Here is a 20965-nt window from a genome sequence, read left to right as displayed (position 1 = left end):
AAAGAGTTAAAACAAATGTGTGTGTGTGTGTGTGTGTGTGTGTGTGGGGGGGGGGGGGGGGGGGGGGGAGTGGAAATAATTTATTTCATACATCTTTTTGTGATTCCAGGATGGGTCCGTCACCAAAACAAAAAAAAAAATGAAGGATTTCAAAGGTTTCTACCAGAGCATTGATTGAACTCAACGGCAGATATAAATAATTGGTCAGTGCAATAGAAACAGCTAAGCTAAACCTGTCATTGGTGGGGGTGGGGCTCTTAATAAAGAAGAAAAAATCAAAAGAGGTGTCTTCTTCCACAGGACTAACGAGTAAGGACCCGGCTGTCCTCATTGATGACTTTGACGATCAAGCAAGATGTGGTAAAAAATCAAAATAATTCCCATAAAATCAACCAAGCACAGCAAGAGTGAGTAGAAAGCATTCCACCAAAATGTTTGTCAAAATACTATGACATTGGTCTTGGGTCAGTTTGGGCTCTTTGATTTATTTTTTCAAAAAAATACCAGAAAATCTAATAATGAACAGTAAACCAAAAAGAGATACTCACAAAAGAGAGTTATGTTCTGCCCGGGCGCATCGTCTGACATAACTTGATATCCATCTACAGTTGTCCAACCAACCGTGAAGATTCTTACTTGGATGTGGACTAATTCTAACCGCCAGATGTAAAAGTTGCACGGCTAAGATCAAAACAGGATCGTTTTGTTATCATATGTCAGAGGCGGTAGTCCTGTTCCTTCCTTCCGAAAAAAGAAATTAAAGACAAACGTCATCGCCTTTCTTCTATTCTTCCTCTACTTTGACCGTCTCTTTCTTCCCCTTCTCCCCCACCAACCCCATTCTCTCTTACATATTTCATCAATCAGTGATTCCATCTTCACTCCCACATTTCTGTAAATAAAGAAAAATGGTGAAGAACGATCTCTGCATCACGGTGCCGACCTTCTTCAGGTGCCCCATATCGCTGGACGTGATGAAGTCGCCGGTGAGCCTCTGCACCGGCGTCACCTACGACCGCTCCAGCATCCAGCACTGGCTCGATGCCGGCCACAACACCTGCCCCGCCACCATGCAGCCTCTCCCCTCCAAGGACCTCCTCCCCAACCTCACCCTCCACCGCCTCATCCAGTCCTGGTCATCCGCCACCACCCCCGACCACAACGATCACCTGCCGGACCTCCTCCGCGGCGTCCGGGATGGAGACCTCGGCTCGATCGGGAGGCTCTCCGCCGTCGTCCGCTCCGGCGAGAGGAGCCGAGACGCCGTAGCGAGCGCCGGAGGCGCCGCCGCTCTCGCGTGCGCACTCCGCGTGGAGAAGGGGATCCAGGTTCTGCGGAAGGCCGTCAAGGCGCTCGCACCGATCCTGGCCACCCGATCCGATCAACAGGCGGCGGAGGTTCTCTCGACCCCGGACGCGCTCGCCTCCTTCGCGGCCGTCCTCTCCGATGGCGACGACCCAGAGGCGGTGGCAGAGTGTGCTAGGGCGGTCGAGTCCGTGGCCTCCGCCGGACCGGGCTCGTGCTCCGCCGTCTTGGCTAGCGACGCCGTTCTTTCAGGCCTCCTCAGGGTCCTCTTGACGGACTCCAGCAGCGGTAAGATCGCGATCGCTGCTGCTGTGTCCTGCCTGGCGGCGATCGCGGAGCCGAGACGCGCTCGCGAGCGGATCGTCCGGCTCGGTGCGGTTACGGCCGTCGGGAGGGTCCTCCTCCGGCCGGATTCCAGCGGAGACGCGGTGGAGATGGCGATGAGGGTGCTGGAACTCGCATCGTCGTCCGCTGAGGGACGGACGGCGATCTGCGAGTCGCCGGAATGCGTCGCGGCGATCGTCCGGAGGCTGCTGAAAGTGCGCGCGGCGGCGACGGAGAGCGGGGTGGTGGTGCTGTGGAGGGTGTGCCGCGCCTTCCGGGACCGGAGGGCGACGGAGGCGGTGGCGGGTAGCAACGCGCCGGCGAAGTTCCTGCTGGTAATGCAGAGCAACTGCTCGCCGGACGTCCGGCGAATGGCGGGAGACCTCCTCAAAATCTTCCGTCCGAATTCCGGGAACCTCCTCTCCATCTACGATAGCAAGACGACGCACATAATGCCCTTCTGAACCTCCCGAGATTTTTCCTCTCTCTGTTTCTTTTCCCCCTTTCTCTCCTAATTCCTGATTTTGTATATGAGAACTTGTAAATCTGGGAGGAGATCTGGAAATGAGAAAATCGTGAATTCTCGGGAATTAGTGAAAAATGGGCGTACAAGTCCGTTCTGAGCACTATCCTTTTGGCTCTCTTTTCATCTACCTGGATCATGAATATGATAATGAATGATGGAGATTTTTCGGGATTTAGACTTCCTAGAGTTTAGATTCAGGAAAATTAGATTGACCCGAGATGATGATATTCACGTTCATAAGTAACTAATGCGAGGAATTAGTTCAAGAATTTGGCCGTTAGTTCAAGGAAATTGATTTCTCAAGATCTTCGACATACAATTTCCGGAAATTGATTGATCCTAGCAGGGCGACGACAACACCAGCGATTTTGAGCTGATTTGATAAGGAATGGAGCTGGTGATCCTTAAAAATGAGGGGTTTAAGTGAGATCTTTACGATTTTGGAGAACGAGTTCCGGAAATCGAGAGTGCTAGACAGATTGTGATCTTATCTTTCAGAACGAATTTCTGGGCTATCTAAGCCACGCAATTCCTATATCAGATCTTCGGCTATGATGATCTGGTCGCTTAAAAATCCATTTTGGTCAATTATATGGGAAAAAAAATCTTTTCAAAGTTTATCTTTAGTAAAGAAACCACACCCAGCACCTGGTCACCATGGCTAGGACCCTGTCCCCAGAGCCTACCTTTTAGGGTTGGGTTGTGCACCCAGGGTTTGCTGCCAAACAGGGAATTGGTGGCAGTTGAGGTCCACTAGAGGCCATGCCCGAGCAGATCTGCCGTGAACCAGTCATCCGATATAACACCTGGTAGATTTTTCATCAAACCTACAAAATAGGCACAATGCTAAATGAAACAAGATAATGGATTTTCAGTGTTTGTCCGATATTCTGACCATACGGAAGTGATGTTTCTAAAGGAATCATTTTTTGGAGAATTTGATTCCAATGTATGGATATCTTTTTACCAGGTTTCGAAAATCAGAAAATCAATGGCCTACAATATTCATAAATTTTTTAGTCTACAAATACCATTTTTCATCAGAAATGCATGATCCAAGCATCGATTTCTAGTCAATCAATCATGCTGAACACATCTTGGGGGGTCGAAATTTTGAAAAAAACAACAAAAATCTACTACCAGGTTTCATTTAGCACAGTGCCCTCGCGCGCGTGTATATATATATATATATATATATATATATATATATATATATATATATATATATATATATAGAGAGAGAGAGAGAGAGAGAGAGAGAGAGAGAGTCTTTATCTTCAAAAACTGTACGTTACCTATGTTTTTTTGGTAAATCTGACCGGCATGTGAATAGACTCTTGGATTATAGTTTTTTTTTTTTATGTATAAGTAAGATTCTATAACATACAAAAAAAATCATAAATTTCATAAACATGATTTTTGGACCCATGTAAAATCCTATTTACCCATAAAAAAAAACTTGCTCCAAGAGTCCATTAAAAGTTTGAGAAAGTGGCTTTTCTATGGTAATACTTTTGCGATTAGTGTAGCCTTGATATTTGCTTTTTCCTATCGAAGTTCGAATTCTCAAGCTGCAAAGGCTGCTCATGAGAACATTGGAGTTGTATAATAAAATGATTGAATCGCCCAAGCCAGATAACAACTCCTTGAATGCATGAGCACCAGTTCAAGAATTCATGCACTTGCATTCTTCTGTGTTATTTCTATGACAAAAATTAGAGAATATTTATATAGTTGGTGCTTTGTTTTTTATCGGTGTGATTGTGTTCCTAGGTTTGATGCTGGAAATGGCTTGTACTTTGAGCAGAATATCAAGGGGTCAAGTGTCGTTGAGATGATGGGGATTAACTATGTAGCCATCAAGCCTGTGCAGCTCTCTACTGTTGAATATTCAAGTAAATCTTTTAAGAGAAATTTGGAATTGTTAGATAGCCTAAAGAAACAGCTAGATGGAAATTCAGAGCAACTGAATGCTAAAGAAAATGCCAATTCTGAATTGTTGCAGGATCTAAAAAAGGATATATCTTCTCCCTGCACTTTGGATTTTATTGATAGTTGCTAGCATATTGTGTTTGAAAAAAAGAAATCACATTTGAAATTTGGATGGTATTCTCCTAATATCAACTTTTTTATTTTTTATTAATAAACAAAGCATCTCGACTCTACAAGGCAGCATGACACCACCAACTAGGTATTGAATTCATTCTTAGTCACCCGCCCCTTTTAAAGGTCTGTCACCACCCTATTTTTTTTTTAACAAGTATTCATCTTCTTCTTCTTCCTCTCTCACTTGGTATCTAATATTTTGTCTTGCATCTGCGTTATAGGTTTTTTCTGTATATATTGAAAGCATTAAAGTGGAATAAGTATTTAACAATTCTAACCTACATAATTTTCATAGAATTTAGCTTTAGCTTTCACATGGTTAATAACTTTCATAATCACAATCAGGATTGATTTTAGTACAAAGTGGTTCTCATACTCCCTCATCGATTCTTGTCAGAGAGAGAGGGAGAGAGAGAGAGAAGGAGTTTTGGTATAAGCTAGTATTTTAGGTGTACCATGTTCTGCAATCAACTGTTTACCCTTTTTTTTTAATTTATAACCCCAATATATTAGTTAAAAGAGGTCGGGGTAGGCCTAGGAAGACATGGATGAAGGTGATAGGAAAGGATATGAATGCTTTGAACCTCACCGAGGACATGGCATTGAATAGAAATGATTGGAGGAGAAGGATTCATGTGGAAGACCCATGATTTTCTTTTTTGGTTCATATCGCCGACCCCAATTGGTTTGGGATGAAGGCGTAGTTGTTGTTGTTGTTGTTGTAACCCCAATAAACCGCACCCGGAAGACCTGGTCACGTTGGCTCAGCCTGCCATACCTATGGTCATTGTGCCAGCAGCGTAAAACTCCGAGGCTAGGAACCCTGCCCGAGGGCCTATGCTATCAATTGTTCACCTGCTTTGAGATATTATAGATATCCAGATCTCAAGCCTTTAGCTTTTAGATAAATATCCAACATTATTTGAATTCAAGGGGAGATATTTTAAGGACCATATTAAAGGGATCACTGTGGCATTAGCTACATCTGCACAGGTATGAAAAGCAATATGCTAACATGTTTGTCTAAACTTCTAAATACATATGCAAACAATATATTTTCTTTGTTCAGAAAACACAATCCAAGGATCCCTAACATGCAACCATAGTAAACTTATCTACATGGTTAGATTGAAACAAAACAACTTTCACGATGAGATCCTAGGCCAGAGACTGGCAATTAAAGGGCCAAAGTGTAATTCGTTCAAAGATCTCTAAAATAATTCTACACATATTTGCTTGTTCTGATTGGTTGTTGCATATTTTTATACTTTTGGGGGCCCTATGAAAATCCTGGCCACATCATGTCAGCCAAAGGGATTGAATATTATGCTGATGAAGCAAGTTGTTAAATATTTTATTTTATAGTGTCAAGTTCAAAATAGGACTATCGACCATTGCTTTTCACAGCAAGGTTTTATTTTGCTCGGCTTTAGGTATACACTTAAGCCATGTTTGATAGCCTCGGTTCTCAAATTGGAGGGATGGTTTTTAGATCCTTGTATCAACACCTCTCTGGTATGGCACCTCCACCCCCACCGGTGGAGTGAAAGAACCATGACAGTAATGGGGTAAAAAGGGCCACACTAGATCCTCAGATCTGAGGTCTAGGGTCATCAAACACACCCTTACATGTATATATGCACGAATAAATGCCATTCCCATTAATATGGACATGTAGAATATATATGCTTATAAATGTAGCAACCACCAAAATATTCAATTCTCACAAGTTAGGTTGGATAATCAAACTTGGTTTGATTTAATGGTGTCCTAAGTTTATTCATGATTGATGAAGTATGCTTTTTGGTTATAAACAACACAAATATGAGCTAGAAATGTTGAAATCTGCATTGTATTTTGCTATTTCCTTGGTAATTTTGCCTTTTTAGAATCAATCATCAGTAACACCAGGACCTTACACAATATTGATGACTTTCATATTAGTGCACTTTTTGTTATTTTCTTTGTTTCTCGGATTCAACAATTAGTAATTAACACTTGGACCTTCTACCATATTGATAGTTTGCGGATGCTTCACTGCTTAGTGCATATTTTTGTTAATTTTTTGGTTTAAGTGTATGGATGACTTCTCCTTCTTGTTGCTATCGGTCTCTCTTAGAAATCTTATATTCTTAAAATACTTAAAATATAATAGATAGAGAATTGCTTTTCAAGTTTGGCACCCATAGTAAAAGAGGATAAATATAGTTTAAAGGATTCTCCTTAAAATAATAATGAAAAGATTTAGATGGCAAGCATCATGTGGTTGAGAGTTTATAATATGCACAGATCTGCACGTGACCTGATATCACATTTGTTGTTGGGATACTTGGTATATATCAGTCTAATCTAGGAGTTGCACACTAGAAGACTACAAAAAAAAACATGTACTATTTGTAAGAAACAAAAGAATATTTGTTGACCTAAAGAAAGACAGACCACCTAAAGGTCGTTGAATACTCATATGCGAATTTATAAGGATGTATAGTAAAAAGAATACTATATGATACATCTTCCTGTTAACAGTTGGTGTCGTCTCATGGAGAAGCAAAAAACAATTTACAACTGCAGCTCACACCATGAAAGCAAATTGTTTTGTTTTATATGAGACTTTGTCTCAAACCATATGAATTTGAAATTTCATTTTGAGTCTTGGTATTGTGAACTCTATTGAGAGGTCAGTGAAGATCTTTTGTGAGAATGAAGTTATTGTGTCTTTCTCTAATAACAACAAAAGCTCTACTTCGTATGGGCACATGAAGTTAAAATACCTTATTGTTAAAGAAATAACTGTGAATCATTTAGTGTGTATTGTTGTAATTGACACAAAAAAATTTATCGTAAATACTCTTATTAAAGGGATAGCACTGGAATTGTATTCTCAACATGTGATGAGGATTTTTTTATTTGATTCTTTTTTATATATGACATTATATTATAGTGCTATGTGATCACATTTCTAAAACTAAATTGATTCTTTATGTTTTGTGCATTATTGAATTCTGTGTAAAGTGTCTCTTGTTTTAAAGAGAGAATAGCAATATAACAATATTAAAAGACCCAAAAAGAATGGGTTAGGGACCAACCTTTCATAAAAGTACTCTTAGCATGCTAAACACTTAAAATGAGTGATATTGTAATACATGAAAATATAATATCTCATATAACGATGTTCATCTCCCTGACTCATATAATTCATTCATGTGATTTAGTATAGCATGTGAAACCACATGAAACTTAAATCGAGATAACAGTAAATAACCTCGATAATAAGTTTTTTTGTGTCAATGGATCAAGTGGGAGAATGTTGGACTATAGATTGGATCCAATTTGATATGACCCTATTGGCACGAAGACATCAAAGGTTTTCTGTTTTAGAGGTTTCAGTTATAGAACACTTATGTGAAGGTGAAGAGATCTCATAATTGTCCATGCATGGAAACCTCCCCAAATCCTCTCACTATATAAATCACCACGGTAGTGTGATTAGAACTACGTGATTTGGTTTTCCACATTCTCTGGGGTTCAAGGATCCTATTCTCAACCTTGATGGAGTCATGACTTTTATTTACTTGTTGGCATTACTTTTCATGTAATAAGAAATTATGTACATTTTTTCAGTGCACTGTTAATCAACACTTATATATGAATAATTGTTGGTATTAATTATTTTGTTCTATGAGTATGCACTTATATGAGGTTTTTTGTCTCCTCCTTTAACTAGGCATCCCAAATGCTATCTAAATAGCCCCAAAGAGGTTTGGCGAAGTGGGATGAGACCTAGGCTGCTAGGCAGGTGGTCTAGGTTCAAATCCCATAGGTGTCACCCCTTGCGTAAGCCGAAACATGGTGACTCTTTGGGAACATGGTGGCAAGAGATAAACACAGGGAGTTTTAAGCTGCCAAGATAGCGACCATAAGTACGGCAGGCAAAGCCAACATGGCTAGGTTTATAATCATTGGGGTGGTTTCTCCGTGTAAATATAAAAAAATGACATCCAAATACTTGGCTGAGATGAAGATTACACAAAAGAAGATGTTTGAATTCTTTTTTATTCCAAATGGTATAATTATCTTGATCTCTCGCTTCCTCAGCTGCCAGGGTCATTGTATACACTCTTCTGATAACTGAAAATCTCAATAATGAAGCAGTTAAGTAAATGTCATTGCACTTGTTATAAGACGATGTTTGGCAATTATGCATATGCAAGCATAGGCACCAATATGCATGAATTGTGGACTTAAACATAAGTTACTGTTGGTTTTATGGCAGCATGCTTGTTTACATTATGTATTGTTGTTGCCAAAGATTTTAGGACATTTTCAGAAGATAGACCTCAGCCAGATCTGAATGCTAATTTTACAAAAAATGCTGATTTTGAATGTCAATCTGGATCCAAAGAAAAAGTTTGAACATATGTCTCAATCAGATATGTAACTATGTTAGTATCATATTTTAAGATCCAAATACTAGAATAATTTATGAGATTTGGATCAGGGATTGAAACTAATGTGATCCATTTGCTCCACTAGCCCTCACTGGCTTATGCCCAACTTGGATATGGACAGGCCTGGTGTGTCCCAGCTCATTGGTCAGGCATCAAAGGCGTAGCTAGGGGGAGGCAGGACTGGGCCGAAACAGTAATTTTTTTTTTTTTTTAAAAGCCCAGTCCTAGCCCAGCCCTGATTCCATATGAAATAGATTTTTATCCATTTTTGTAGCCCAGCCCAGTCCTAGCCCAGCCCTGACTGCAGCAAATAGTTTGATTTGTCCATATGAAATAGATTTTTATTAATAATTGTAGCCATTTTTTATTTTATCTAAAAAAAAATTTCCCCCGAACCCCCGACTATCACACAAATACATTTTTTTTTTATACACCCCTCTTTGCCCCCCCCCCCCCCCCCCTCACATGAATCCTAGCTACACCCCTGTCAGGCATTGACCTGGTTCGATCAACCCATGGTCCATGGGCAGCTGGTCCCCTATGGGCAAGGCCTAGGCTAGATTTTAAGCCATTCGTCCTGACCAAACCGGGCTTTGTTTCCTTGACTAGTTGAATCATCCAACAAAGCTTACAAGCAAAAAGTTTTTGATAAGAAAGATAGCCTTCAATTTTTATTTTTATTTTGGGATAATCCAAGAGAAAAATTCCCAATCACAAATCGCACATTGGTTAGCCTCGGTTGTTAAAACCCTTGAGCTCCCCTTTACCCACTCGAACACTCAGCTTCAACCTTAAGGTGAGGGACACCACCGTGGGTTTCGAACCTGTGATGTCTCATCAACTTGATGACATTCACAAGTTGCCCCTACCAGATGAGTGAAACCTTTGTGGTCCAAAGGTAGGTGGTCTTAAGTTGGAGGACTGGTTTGCTATAGGGTGGCAAAATCTGACCCGACCCGCCAACCCGCTTCTTAGCCGGATTAGGGTTTGGATTAAACAGGTTGGTGTCGTAAATGGGTCGACCCTCCTAACCCGTTTATTAAACGGGTCGTGTTCGTGTTAGGGGTATGCCAACCCGCCAACCCGTTTAATAAACAGGTTAGGCGGGCGGGTCATCCCGTTTACATGAACCCATCAACCGGTTTATATATATATATATTAATTTATCCAACCCTAACTCTTAACTTTACACTTTAGTCACCCACCTAACTCCTTTCTACCGAGCCGCAACCGAGAACCCGAGACCTCTCTTCTCAACTTCGTTGTCATCACCGCACATGCGCACACCACCACCCTCTTCTCTCCTCCCTCTTGTTCCTCCTCTTGGTTTGGCACCCAAGCAAAGCAAACCCAACGCTTCGTCTTTCCTGCTGAAGTCACCTCATTTTTTGATCTTGAAGAAGGGGTTGGAATAAGTAATAAGTACTTATTCTTGTTTTCTTCTCTGTTTTACTCACTGTTATTCGGGTTAGACAGGTTATTTGGGTTACTGGGGTCGGTTATCGTGTCCATGTTATCAGGTCAACCCGTTTAATAAATGGGTCGTTGTGTTGTGTAATTGTGTCGTGTCGACCTGACCCGTTTATTAAAGGGGTTAACCGTGTCATGTTGGGTTATCCGTTTAATAAATGGGTAGTGTTCATGTTTGCCACATCCGACCCGTTTTATAAACAGGTCGTGTTCGTCTGACCCGCCAACCCGTTGCCACCCCTAGTTTGCTATGGTCCATTTCAGGTTTTGTGAAAATGTCAAAAGTTAGGCCTGCCTTTTCTAAATTGTTATATATTAAAATAATAACAACTTTTTTTGTTGGGCGCTCAAAATTCAAATGCTTTCCGCTAGGGTGCAAATGGATCGGGTTTGGTTGGAGATTTCTGTCCGCATCTGGGCACACTGTTTTCAGGAGCATTTCCTTACATATGAACGTCTATTTGGATCGGTTCGATTTGCTGAATTGGATTATTTTAGATTTTGACAGGATTAGTAAGAGTATTTTATGTCATGTCTACATTTAGATTTGGATTCAATCTGGGTCTCTTTTCAGTTTTTGCACGTAAAAAGCCTTTTTCAGTGTTTCTCATTGGATCTAGTGATACCATATGTGCTTTTTAGTCTGGATTCAACCCTACTTCATCTGATATCATGCACATCGAAATTACTGATTTAGCATGATTCATCTTATATTCGATCCATTTCCCTCGCCTCCTCCAAGTCTTTTTCCCTCTCACTCGTTTGAGAGAGAGAGAGAGAGAGAGAGAGACTCCTGTCTTCCTTTAAATGGCCATTGGCATGGAAAACAGCCTAATGTTCTTCTAAGGGCTCTTTTGCATATCACGGAAAATGGTGAATTTTTGCGAAAATGCATAGCCCCCCAAGGCCATTTCTGCAGGCCCGCAATGCAACACAAACATGGGAGTTGCTTTTTGCGCAGAAAGCAGTTCCCATTTTACATGGTGGACTCCTTTCCACGGATTCAGTTTCCAAGAGAGGGTGATCCAATTTTTGTTCCGTGGCCACCTTCTTCCCTAAAATGCAAACGGACCCTAAATGGTCAACAATAAAAAGTTATTAAGTGAAAAAATGCTTTGGTTGTCATACAAGTTAGGCTCTGTTTGAGAGCAGGAGTTGAGAGGGAGACAAGAATGGAGATGCCAACATTTTTTTTTTTGCAATCACATTGCACCTGATCCGTGCTCTAAGCAATCACGTTTGGGCTTAGGTTTTTTCAACCCAAGCATAACCTGCATTCTAACCGGTTATTATTTGGGTGGCTTGGGTGCACCTTAATGGTTTGGATACACCGACCCATTGACAGCCAAGTGCAAGTTAGTATCCAGTCCTTAACAGGTCTAAATCCAAATTGGGATCACGGATACAGAGAAAAAAAAAAACTAAAAATAAAAAAAACATGGGTTTGTCTAGTTAACAGTGAGGCACTTGTCTCGCCTGATTATTGACAAAAGTGGGTCCACACTTCACCACAATGCAAAATTCTAGATTATCTTGGATATCTGGATAAGCCGGGGTAACCAAAGGTCTCTGCATAAACCCAAAATCCCAAAAAGGCAAAACTTGAGAGTTAGGGAGAACTGAAAATGGTAAAATATTGAAGGGTAGTATCGGAAGTTAAAGTACGGCGAAGAACTGACAAAAAGTCTACGAGGGGAAGGTAAAGGATGCATCATGGTACGGTCTTTGCCTACTTCCTTCCTACTGCCCATAGCCTTTAACTCAAATTACATAAATAGCCTTAACTTTTTCCAGAAAGACGCAACGAAAATATGGGTGGGCATCTGGCCAGCCCGGCCCCGTCTAGAGATCGGCCTCCCCAGCTTTAAGTGCGGCTCATCTCGTTTACTAATGGGTCGGGTTTTAGCCGGATTCTTAATGAGCAGCCCATGTCCTGGCCCATTGGTCCAACGAGTCAATGTGAAGCAGGCCAGGTCAAGCCTGACCCGGCCCAAATTTATTTGTAAATAGTAACGATTAACAAGTTTTTAACTTTCCATGCACCCAATTGATTATCTTTCTAGTTTTGATAAAGTTAATGTAACTAATTAGGTAAATAATAATAGTTATAAAGTTTGTAATAGTTAATTTTTTATTTTTATAATATTAATAAATAATTAAGGCTCATCGGGCCGGGCTGATACCTTGCGGGCCAGCCTAGGCTCGACCCACACGTATACAACGGGGTTTCGCCCTGGTACCTAATGGGCCTGAGCCTAAAACCTTGGCCCATCGAGCCACTCGACCCATTGCCCACCTCTAAACTGAAAAATATTTTTTTAGAGGGGCTTTTGTGAAACGTGTAAGTGAAAACAGGACACTTTGGCGTTTTTGCTCAGGGTGTTTGTTTTGTGGCCTTTTCTATGAAAAAGAGGCCTTCTTTCATAAGAAATGAGGCATCTTTAATATAAAGTGTGAAACAAACATGCAAGTTGGAAATATATGGTGGGACTCGCATAATAAATGTTAAAAGCAACTTTCCTCTCCTCTTATCCCCTCCCCCCTCCACCCGGCGGAAGCACTTTCCTTCCAAAGCATCCTTTTTAAAGAAAAAGGAAAGTGGTTTGTTTGTTTCGTTCAACTTTCACAAGAAAGTACTCACTCGACCGTATTTTCTTTTCCTTTCTGTGAAAATGTGCCATAACCTCAGTCCTTCCAACCGAATACCACTTTTATGTGTAAATCTTTACATACATCTCCCTCTCACCTCCTAATTAATAGAAAGGCTGAGTTGACAGGAATTTTTAAAAATGTGTAACCCTTCCTATGAAAGGTCTTGTCCCCTGTAAAAATGAAAATGAAAAAAATACAAAAATTACGAATAAAATGATGAACTGGGTAAAAATTCCTAACGTTGGCAAAAAGGTTGGTGAAATTGTAAAACGTGCCATTTTATTTTAGGATGCTTAAAACCATGCTCTGCACTTTGTTTAGATCAAATAAATGTTGGTTATAAGATGCCAAATATTGCCTTTCCCTGCCATGTAGGGCTCCACAGTTTGGGAAATGGAAAAGAAAGTGTGCCATCACCAAGGAACAGGGTGTTTCAATTGGAAATACCTTCTACCTATCCAAACACACCCTTAGCAAAATAATACAGTAAACTTGTTGATAACATTTCCATCTTTCTGATCATATTTCATAGAAATAACAAACGCATGATTTTCCAACCTGTGACCCCTAAGTTAAAATTCAAACAAGTGGTATGACTTCATTATGTCATTTTCCAACCTGTGATCCCTAATTTAAAATTCAAACAAGTGTTATGACTTCATTAGGTCACTGACCAAGTTGAGTTCTAAATCTGTAGAGACATCAAAATTGAAACCATTGTTTGGAGTTTGGACTGTAAGCTTGCATTGTTTATTTGCAAGCTAAATTAATCATAGCCTATTTTTGCTCAAATGTTTTTAAACACCAATAAAAATATAAATTGTGAAATTTTTTAATGGGCTCACACCTTAATAATGCCAATGGTTGTTTTTCTAATAAGTGTGCTTAAGAAACATATCAGCTTCTATTGAGGTAATTAAATTTTCTTTGAGATAAGCAAAGTTGGACATGATCCATTGTGTTTACAATCCAATGGAACTGTTTTTTCGGTCCGATCCGCTTGACTGCTAGCCATTTGATAGGCATGAATTATAGTTATCACCGTATCACTGCGATTATATATTATCATAAGATTTTTAAACTCGTGAAAATCTTAACAATATTGCTAGATTTAAATATCACTATATTTCATGATTTTATTGCGACATTATGTGGCTTTTTTTAATATTAATTCATTTTAACATATTTATTTTTATTCTATAGATTTTTTTAAATATTATGGTACCAAGAGTCAAGGGGTAAGTCCACTAAGTTTTATGTTGTCAAGACTGCGATCGTAAGTAAGTGAGCCAGCACAACTAAGTCTCTCATCTTTGGGGCATTTTTTATCGTATAAATATAAAAAAAAATCTAATTAACACCAAAACTTGAATCATCCCATTCAAAATCCTATTGTGCCATATCCGATTTGGCCGGATTCAGTAAAGCATACATTTGAACCGAATCTGACCCGTTTATATCCGTGGATCTTTAATCCAAGCACCGAAGGTCCACAGCCCGCAGCAGGAAACAAGGGGAAAAAAATACAGGAGAACACAGAAGTGATAAAAATTATTTTTAGGGGTACTTCAGTAAATCTATTCTGAGTTAGATCATCTCGGGAAGAGAGTTGCTTCCTTTTCCGTGCGAGCGTTTACTGTACCACTCCCTCCATTTTTTATTTATTTTAAATTATTTTATTTTTTTCCTTCTTATGTCTACTATGCACTCCGACCGGAATATAACTTCTCCAGCGAGCTCCGCCCTCCGTTCCGGCGGGAATCTCACTCCTCCGACTCGCCTGGCCTCTCCTCTGTTTTCCGACGGAAGACTCTGACTTGGCCGCTTCCCGCCCGTCGATGCGACGAATAACGGCCGCTCTGGACCCTCGGTGCACGCAATCCTCTGTCGCTACTCTTGTCTTTCCTTTGGTGGACCCGTGAAGCGGTATTTCTCTCCCCCGCCGTAGTGGTATTTCCTAACTCGGAAGCTGGCGGTTTTGTCTGATAAAAGAGAAGTTCCGTTGAAGCGTGCTGTGGAAGAATACGGGTTTTCTAAGTTTTGTCGCTGTCCGGTGAAAAACTAGGGCTTCTGAGACCGGAGATCGATCATTGATGTTAGTCCGCCGGGGGAGGTTGCGGAATCTATGAAGAGCGTTGTCGCCGAGCGGCGGAATCTGATGCCGGTTCTCGGACGCGTTCTCGGGGGGCGGCAGGCGGAGAAGTGTCTCACATGGAATGGCAGATCTTGCTAGCTATGGGAATGCTGAGCGAAACGTCGAGCAGGTGATTTGATCCTATGTGTGTGTGTGTGTGTGTGTGTGTGTGTGTGTGTGTGTGTGTGTGTGTGTGTGTGTGTGTGTGTGTGTGTGTGTGTGTGTGTGTGTGTGTGTGTGTGTGTTGTGTTTAGCATGTTCGTTCGCTCGTCTGTGTTGATGCTGTAGAGTCATTAGCGAATTCGATCTGCAAGAGGCGTTGCGTTCATTTTGATGGATTTTTGGCGATTTTTTGTGATTTTTTGTGATTTTTTTTAGTATTTTGATTGCTTTATATTGCTGATTTCTTAGTTTCTGCTAAGTTATTGATTTGGAAGAGAAACTAAAATGGAAGAACCTGTTAAGTTAGATTCGTGATTTGGAATCTTCCTTCATCTCAGAGAATTTGTTTCCTTATGTTTATCCTTATCATATTGCTACGGTTGGGATATTGTTACCTTAGTGGGATTGAGTCTGTACTTCCGTAATTACCTTTTCTTCCTCTATATATATTAATCGAGAGGTAAGAAGATTATAACAAGGGGGGAAATAAACTCAATGGAGATTGACTCCTTTTTATCGTGGATGTAGGCTACATCAGCCGAACCGCGTAAACTTCGTGTGTTCCATCTTTCTTTTTCTTTGTAACATGGTATCAGAGCTAGGTTTCCTGTCAACGGATTATTCCTTCTCGTGTTAAGCATTGATGGCCAACGATCATGGATCTGCTTCGCAGACCACGGGTATTTCTTCAAATCCAATGGCTACATGTATACCTCAATCGCATGACTCATCTAGCCATACTATGAAGATTACCACTGTTCCTTTGAACTGATTAAATTACCTGTCATGGTCGAAATCTGCAATGTTATTTTTGAGTGGTAAATCGAAGTTGGGTCATATTACGGGCAAGACACCGAAACCGTCCGATGATGACCCTAAACTCGATGAATGGATTTCTGCTGATCACATGATCATGGCATAGCTCTTGAATTCAATGGAACCCAAAATCTCTGAAGGTTTTCTGCTTCTAGACTCGGCGAAGGCTGTTTGGGATGCAGCTCGAGAGTTGTATGGTGAACAGTTCAATGCTGCTTGTCGATATCAGTTAGCTATGTAAATAAAAGATCACAAAAAGAATAATCAATCCTTTAGCGAATACATTTCGGCTCTCTGGGCAATGTGGGATGAGTTAGATTCTTATACTCCCACCGTCACCGATCTAGCTACCATGAATAAGTGGCGCGAACAAGAGAAACTCTTTCAAATGCTTGCCGGTTTGGGCAATGACTATGAACAATGCGTTGCCAAATATTGATGACGCTGAAATTACCCTCTCTAAATACCGCTTGTTCTATTGTCATGCGTGAAGAATGTCGTAGAAAGGTTTTGTAGACGTCCTCCAAAGTCGACGAAAATCAATCAGCTCTATTGGTTAAAACCAATATCGATAACTCTCGTGACCAACATAAGACCAGTCATACCAATTCAGCTACCCGATTGTTTTGTACTTATTGCAAAAAGGAGAATCATACTAAAGACAAGTGCTGAAAGTTAAATAAGAAAAATCAGTATCAGAATGTGAAATCTAAGGGTGCTCATATGGCTGTCAGAGGCAGTGAGTCAACATTTACGATTGATCAGTTAACCCAATTCTTGAGTGATTTCTCAAAGAAGATTGTTGCTGCAACCGCTCTTAAGGATGATGATTCAGGTACTTCTTTGGCTTTTCTTTCTTTTACCAATCCGTCAAGTTGGATAGTAGATACAGGAGCCTCTAATCATATGTCTGGTTTGAAAAACGACATCACCAATATGCAACCCATTGCTCACAAATCAGTGACCATTGCCAACAGTGAAAAAATATATGTTGAAGGAGAAGGTTTAGTTTCTTTCTTTGATTATGAAAACGAGGGCCAAGCTTTGTTTATGCCTCAACTTGCTTCTAATCTCTTATCAGTTAGTAAGATCACCAGAACTCACAACTGTGATGTTATTTTTTCTCCATCTAAGGTGATTTTTCAGGATCGAACAATCGGGAGAACGATTGGTGAAGGAGTTGAACGCAACGGTTTATACGTGCTTAATGCACACCCAATGGCTCTTAAAGCATCATCGACGGCTGTTGGAGAACGATGGCATGCTCGGATGGGTCATTCGTCAAGCCGAACATTATCAAAATTATTTTTTGACTTAAGCTTTGATTGTGGCCGATGTGAAGTCTGCCATTTTTCTAAGTTTGCAAGGTTACCTTTTTAATCCTCTGAAACACAGTCGCTTCATGTCTTTGATTTAGTCCACTCTGATGTTTGGGGACTGGCACCTATCCTCTCGTATAATGGGTTTAGATATTTTGTGACATTTATTGATGATTATTCTAAGGCTACTTGGGTATATCTTCTTAAGTCTAAGGAGGAGGTATTTTCTCAATTTCAAAAATTCTATAATCTGGTTTTAACTCAGTTTGCGATTCATATTAAAATTTTAAGGACGGATAATGGAAAAGAATATGTGAATAAAAAAATTTCTGCTTTCCGTGATGCTCATGGGCTTAAGCATGAAACATATTAATACCTCACAACAAAATGGGTTAACTGAATGTAAGAATCGTCATCTTCTTGATGTCACTTGTGCTCTCCTGTTTCAGACTCATGTTTCAATTGAGTTTTGGAGTGAGGCTATCTGTACGGCCAACTACCTCATTAATCGACTTCTTACCAGCACCCTAAGTTACAAGTCCCCAATAGAAGTTCTTAAAGGAACCAAGTATTCTCTTCACCATTTGCGAGTTTTTGGAAGCACTGCATATGTTTGGCAACATCCTCATAATCGCCACAAACTTGACCATCGAGCCATCAAGTGTGTCCTTTTTGGATATTCTCCCTTCCAAAAGGGGTACAAGTGTTATGATCATACCAACAGGAGGATGTATATTTCTTGGGATGTTAAATTTATTAAGAATCAACCATACTTTGATAAACATGATACTCACTCGTCCTCTATGACCACTAACAATAATGCTTTACCTATTGCGTGGTTTGATTCACCTTCTACACGTTCTTGATCCATCGAGGAGGATCAATTTCATGGGGAATGGTAGAAATGGTGTTGCTTCACATCATGATGAGTCACAGTCACAACTTCGGGAAGAAGATAATTCTCAGGAAGTAAATGTTATTCAGAGAAGATCAAATCGTGAAATTCATCCTCCACGACGGCTCCAAGATTATATGTTATTCCAAGCAACTCAATATCCGATTTAGGCTCATGTTGCTTACACACATCTTTCTCCGAAATATGTGGCTTTTTCTCTCAAGTATATCCCAAGATAAAGAACCAAAGTCATTTGAAGAAGCAAATGACTCCCTTGAATGGAGAAAAGCCATGGAAGAAGAGCTTCAAGCTCTTGAAAAGAATAAAACATGGACCCTAGTGCCATTACCACCGGAAAATTTGGTCGCAAGAGGGTTCACTCAAACTCACGGGATAGATTACACATAAATGTTTGCTCTTGTGGCTAAGATGAATACTCTACGAATTCTCTTATCTATGGCTAGCAATTTCAATTGGGACATGTTTCAATTAGATGTGAAGAATGTTTTTTTGCAGGGTGACCTTACCGAAGAAGTATATATGCAACTCCCACAAGGCATGGACAATAAAGGAGATTCAACATTAGTATGCAAACTCAAAAAGGCTATTTATGGATTGAAGCAGTCACCACGTGCATGGTATGAAAAACTAAGTGCAGCTCTTTTGAGTTTTGATTTTTGTAGAAGTCTATCTGACAATTCGTTATTCTCAAGGAAAGAAGACAACAAGATTGTTCTTATATTGGTATATGTAGATGATATTATTGTCACTGACAATGACACACAAAAAATATTGGAACTCAAGAAATACCTTAAAACAACGTTTGACATTAAAGATTTGGGTATTCTTCGATATTTTTTAGGAATCAAAGTTGGGCACTCAGAAAAAGGGGTATACCTTTCACAAAGAAAATATGCCCTTGACTTACTGCGTGAAACAGGAAAACTTGGAGCCAAGCCAGTCAATTTACCGATAGAGATAAATCACAACTTGGACAAAGTTACCGACGAATTGATAGAAGATGTTGAGCAATATCAACGGCTTGTTGGAAAGTTAATTTATCTAACAGTCACTCGTCCAAATCTTACCTATGTTGTGAGTGAAGTTAGCAAGCATATGCAGGCACCAAGGATGTCACATCTAAATGCGATAAATCACATACTTAAATATATCAAACAATCTCCTGGTCAGGGGATTTGTATGAGAAGGAATAATCACTGTGATATTGAAGCTTTTGCAAATGCTGACTGGGCAGGGGATAGTACAGATCGAAGATCTACAACGGTTTTCTGTGTGACTGTGGGTGGTAACTTGGTTTCTTGGCGAAGCAAGAAACAAAAGGTTGTATCTCGTTCTAGTGCAGAAGCCGAATATCAGGCTATGGCCGCAGTTACCTTAGAGATTATATGGATTGAAGCTGTTATGGGATTTGAACTAAAGCAACCCGTAAATCTTCATTGTGATAATCAGGCAGCCATACATATATCAGCTAATTCGTTTTTTCATGAACGAACAAAACATATCGAAGTCGATTGTCGTTATGTTCGTGAAAAGGTGCAAAGTGGTGAAATAGTAACAGTATATACTAAAAGTGAAGATCAAGCTGCAGATATTTTTACACAGGCTGTCTCTGGATCACGTCTCAAATATATCTTAAACAAGCTGGGAGCTTTGGACATATATCGCCCCCAGCTTGAGGGGGAGTGTTAAGTTAGATTTGTGATTTGGAATCTTCCTTCATATCAAAGAATTTGTTTTCTTATGTTTATCCTTATCATATTGTTATGGTTGGGATATTGTTACCTTAGTGGGATTGAGTCTGTACTTCCGTAATTACCTTTTCTTCCTTTGTATATATTAATCGAGAGGTAAGAAGATTATAACAAGGGGGGAAATAAACTCAATGGAGGTTGACTCCTTTTTAGCGTGGATGTAGGCTACATCAGCCGAACCACGTAAACTTCTTGTGTTCCATCTTTCTTTTTTTTCGTAACAGAACCGTTGAAATTAAGACAGGGAACTTAGTTTTACAGAGAAAGAAAGGATCATTGTTTTCATTTTCGTATAGCTTCCTGCTGAAATTCTTATTATAATGAAAGAATTCATAGAGAAAATTGCTCAAGAGGTACAGCTAGGATTGCTGTAAATATGTGCAGAGCCCTGTTTGTCATGTGTGATCTAGGTACAATGAGATTGTGATTCTGTGTGTTATTGGTTTATCAACAAAGCTTTTCTCTTCTATGAGAGGATGACTTTATCTTATGTTTCGAGAAGATATATCAAAATTAGTTCTATAGCATTTTTTTTCTCAAGAAAACTGCTATACCTTCAACATGATTAAAGCGTGTAGACTTCTTGATGTCTGTGGCTTGATTTCAGTTCCTTTAGACTAATTCTTTTGTATGTCTTTACCTATCTATTGTGTGTATTCATGCATGTGCATGTTTGCAGGCTAATCCAATATTTTCATTTCCTTTATGCTTGGGTGTGCTTGCGCGCGTAGGCTGCTGCTCTCCATTATTAAAGCCATCAAAATGAAGGTCTAGAAGTGCATAAACACAATTGGTATAAAAAAATGTCAAAATTTGTATTGTTCCATATTGTATCATAAAACATAAGACCTGTTTCATAAATTGTAAAAGATTAAGAAATGGGCAAATCTTCGTAACATGATAATAATTAAAGATTGTCGTGTGAATGAGACTATAATGGTTCTTACCAAAAGTAGGCATAGTCTAGAAAAAGGCAAAAAGATAATTACATTATCCATGAAACAGGTGTAACTTAATGTATGGTCATGTATCATAT

The 20965-nt window shown here is 39.9% G+C and overlaps 1 protein-coding gene and 1 pseudogene across 2 annotated transcripts in view; both read left to right on the top strand.

The window, feature by feature from the left end:
* The first annotated feature begins 412 nt into the window (after positions 1-412).
* LOC149848633 (U-box domain-containing protein 27 pseudogene) lies at positions 413-2392 on the top strand (annotated as a pseudogene). The gene has a single exon (XR_016432988.1). The product of XR_016432988.1 is annotated as a U-box domain-containing protein 27 pseudogene (transcript).
* A 12655-nt stretch (positions 2393-15047) lies between these two features.
* LOC149848632 (PH, RCC1 and FYVE domains-containing protein 1-like) overlaps positions 15048-20965 on the top strand; it is a 33777-nt gene continuing 27859 nt past the window's right edge. The window contains exon 1 of the mRNA XM_090004915.1: positions 15048-15095. Within this exon, the coding sequence (XP_089861041.1) occupies positions 15048-15095 (48 nt within the window). The remainder of the gene's footprint in view (positions 15096-20965) is intronic.

The sequence above is a fragment of the Nuphar pumila genome, chromosome 1, assembly GCF_984573655.1.
Source record: "Nuphar pumila chromosome 1, dmNupPumi1.hap1.1, whole genome shotgun sequence".
NCBI lineage: Eukaryota > Viridiplantae > Streptophyta > Magnoliopsida > Nymphaeales > Nymphaeaceae > Nuphar > Nuphar pumila.
The sequence above is the reverse complement of the archived record's forward strand: the minus strand, read 5'-3'. Positions and strand labels throughout refer to the sequence as shown.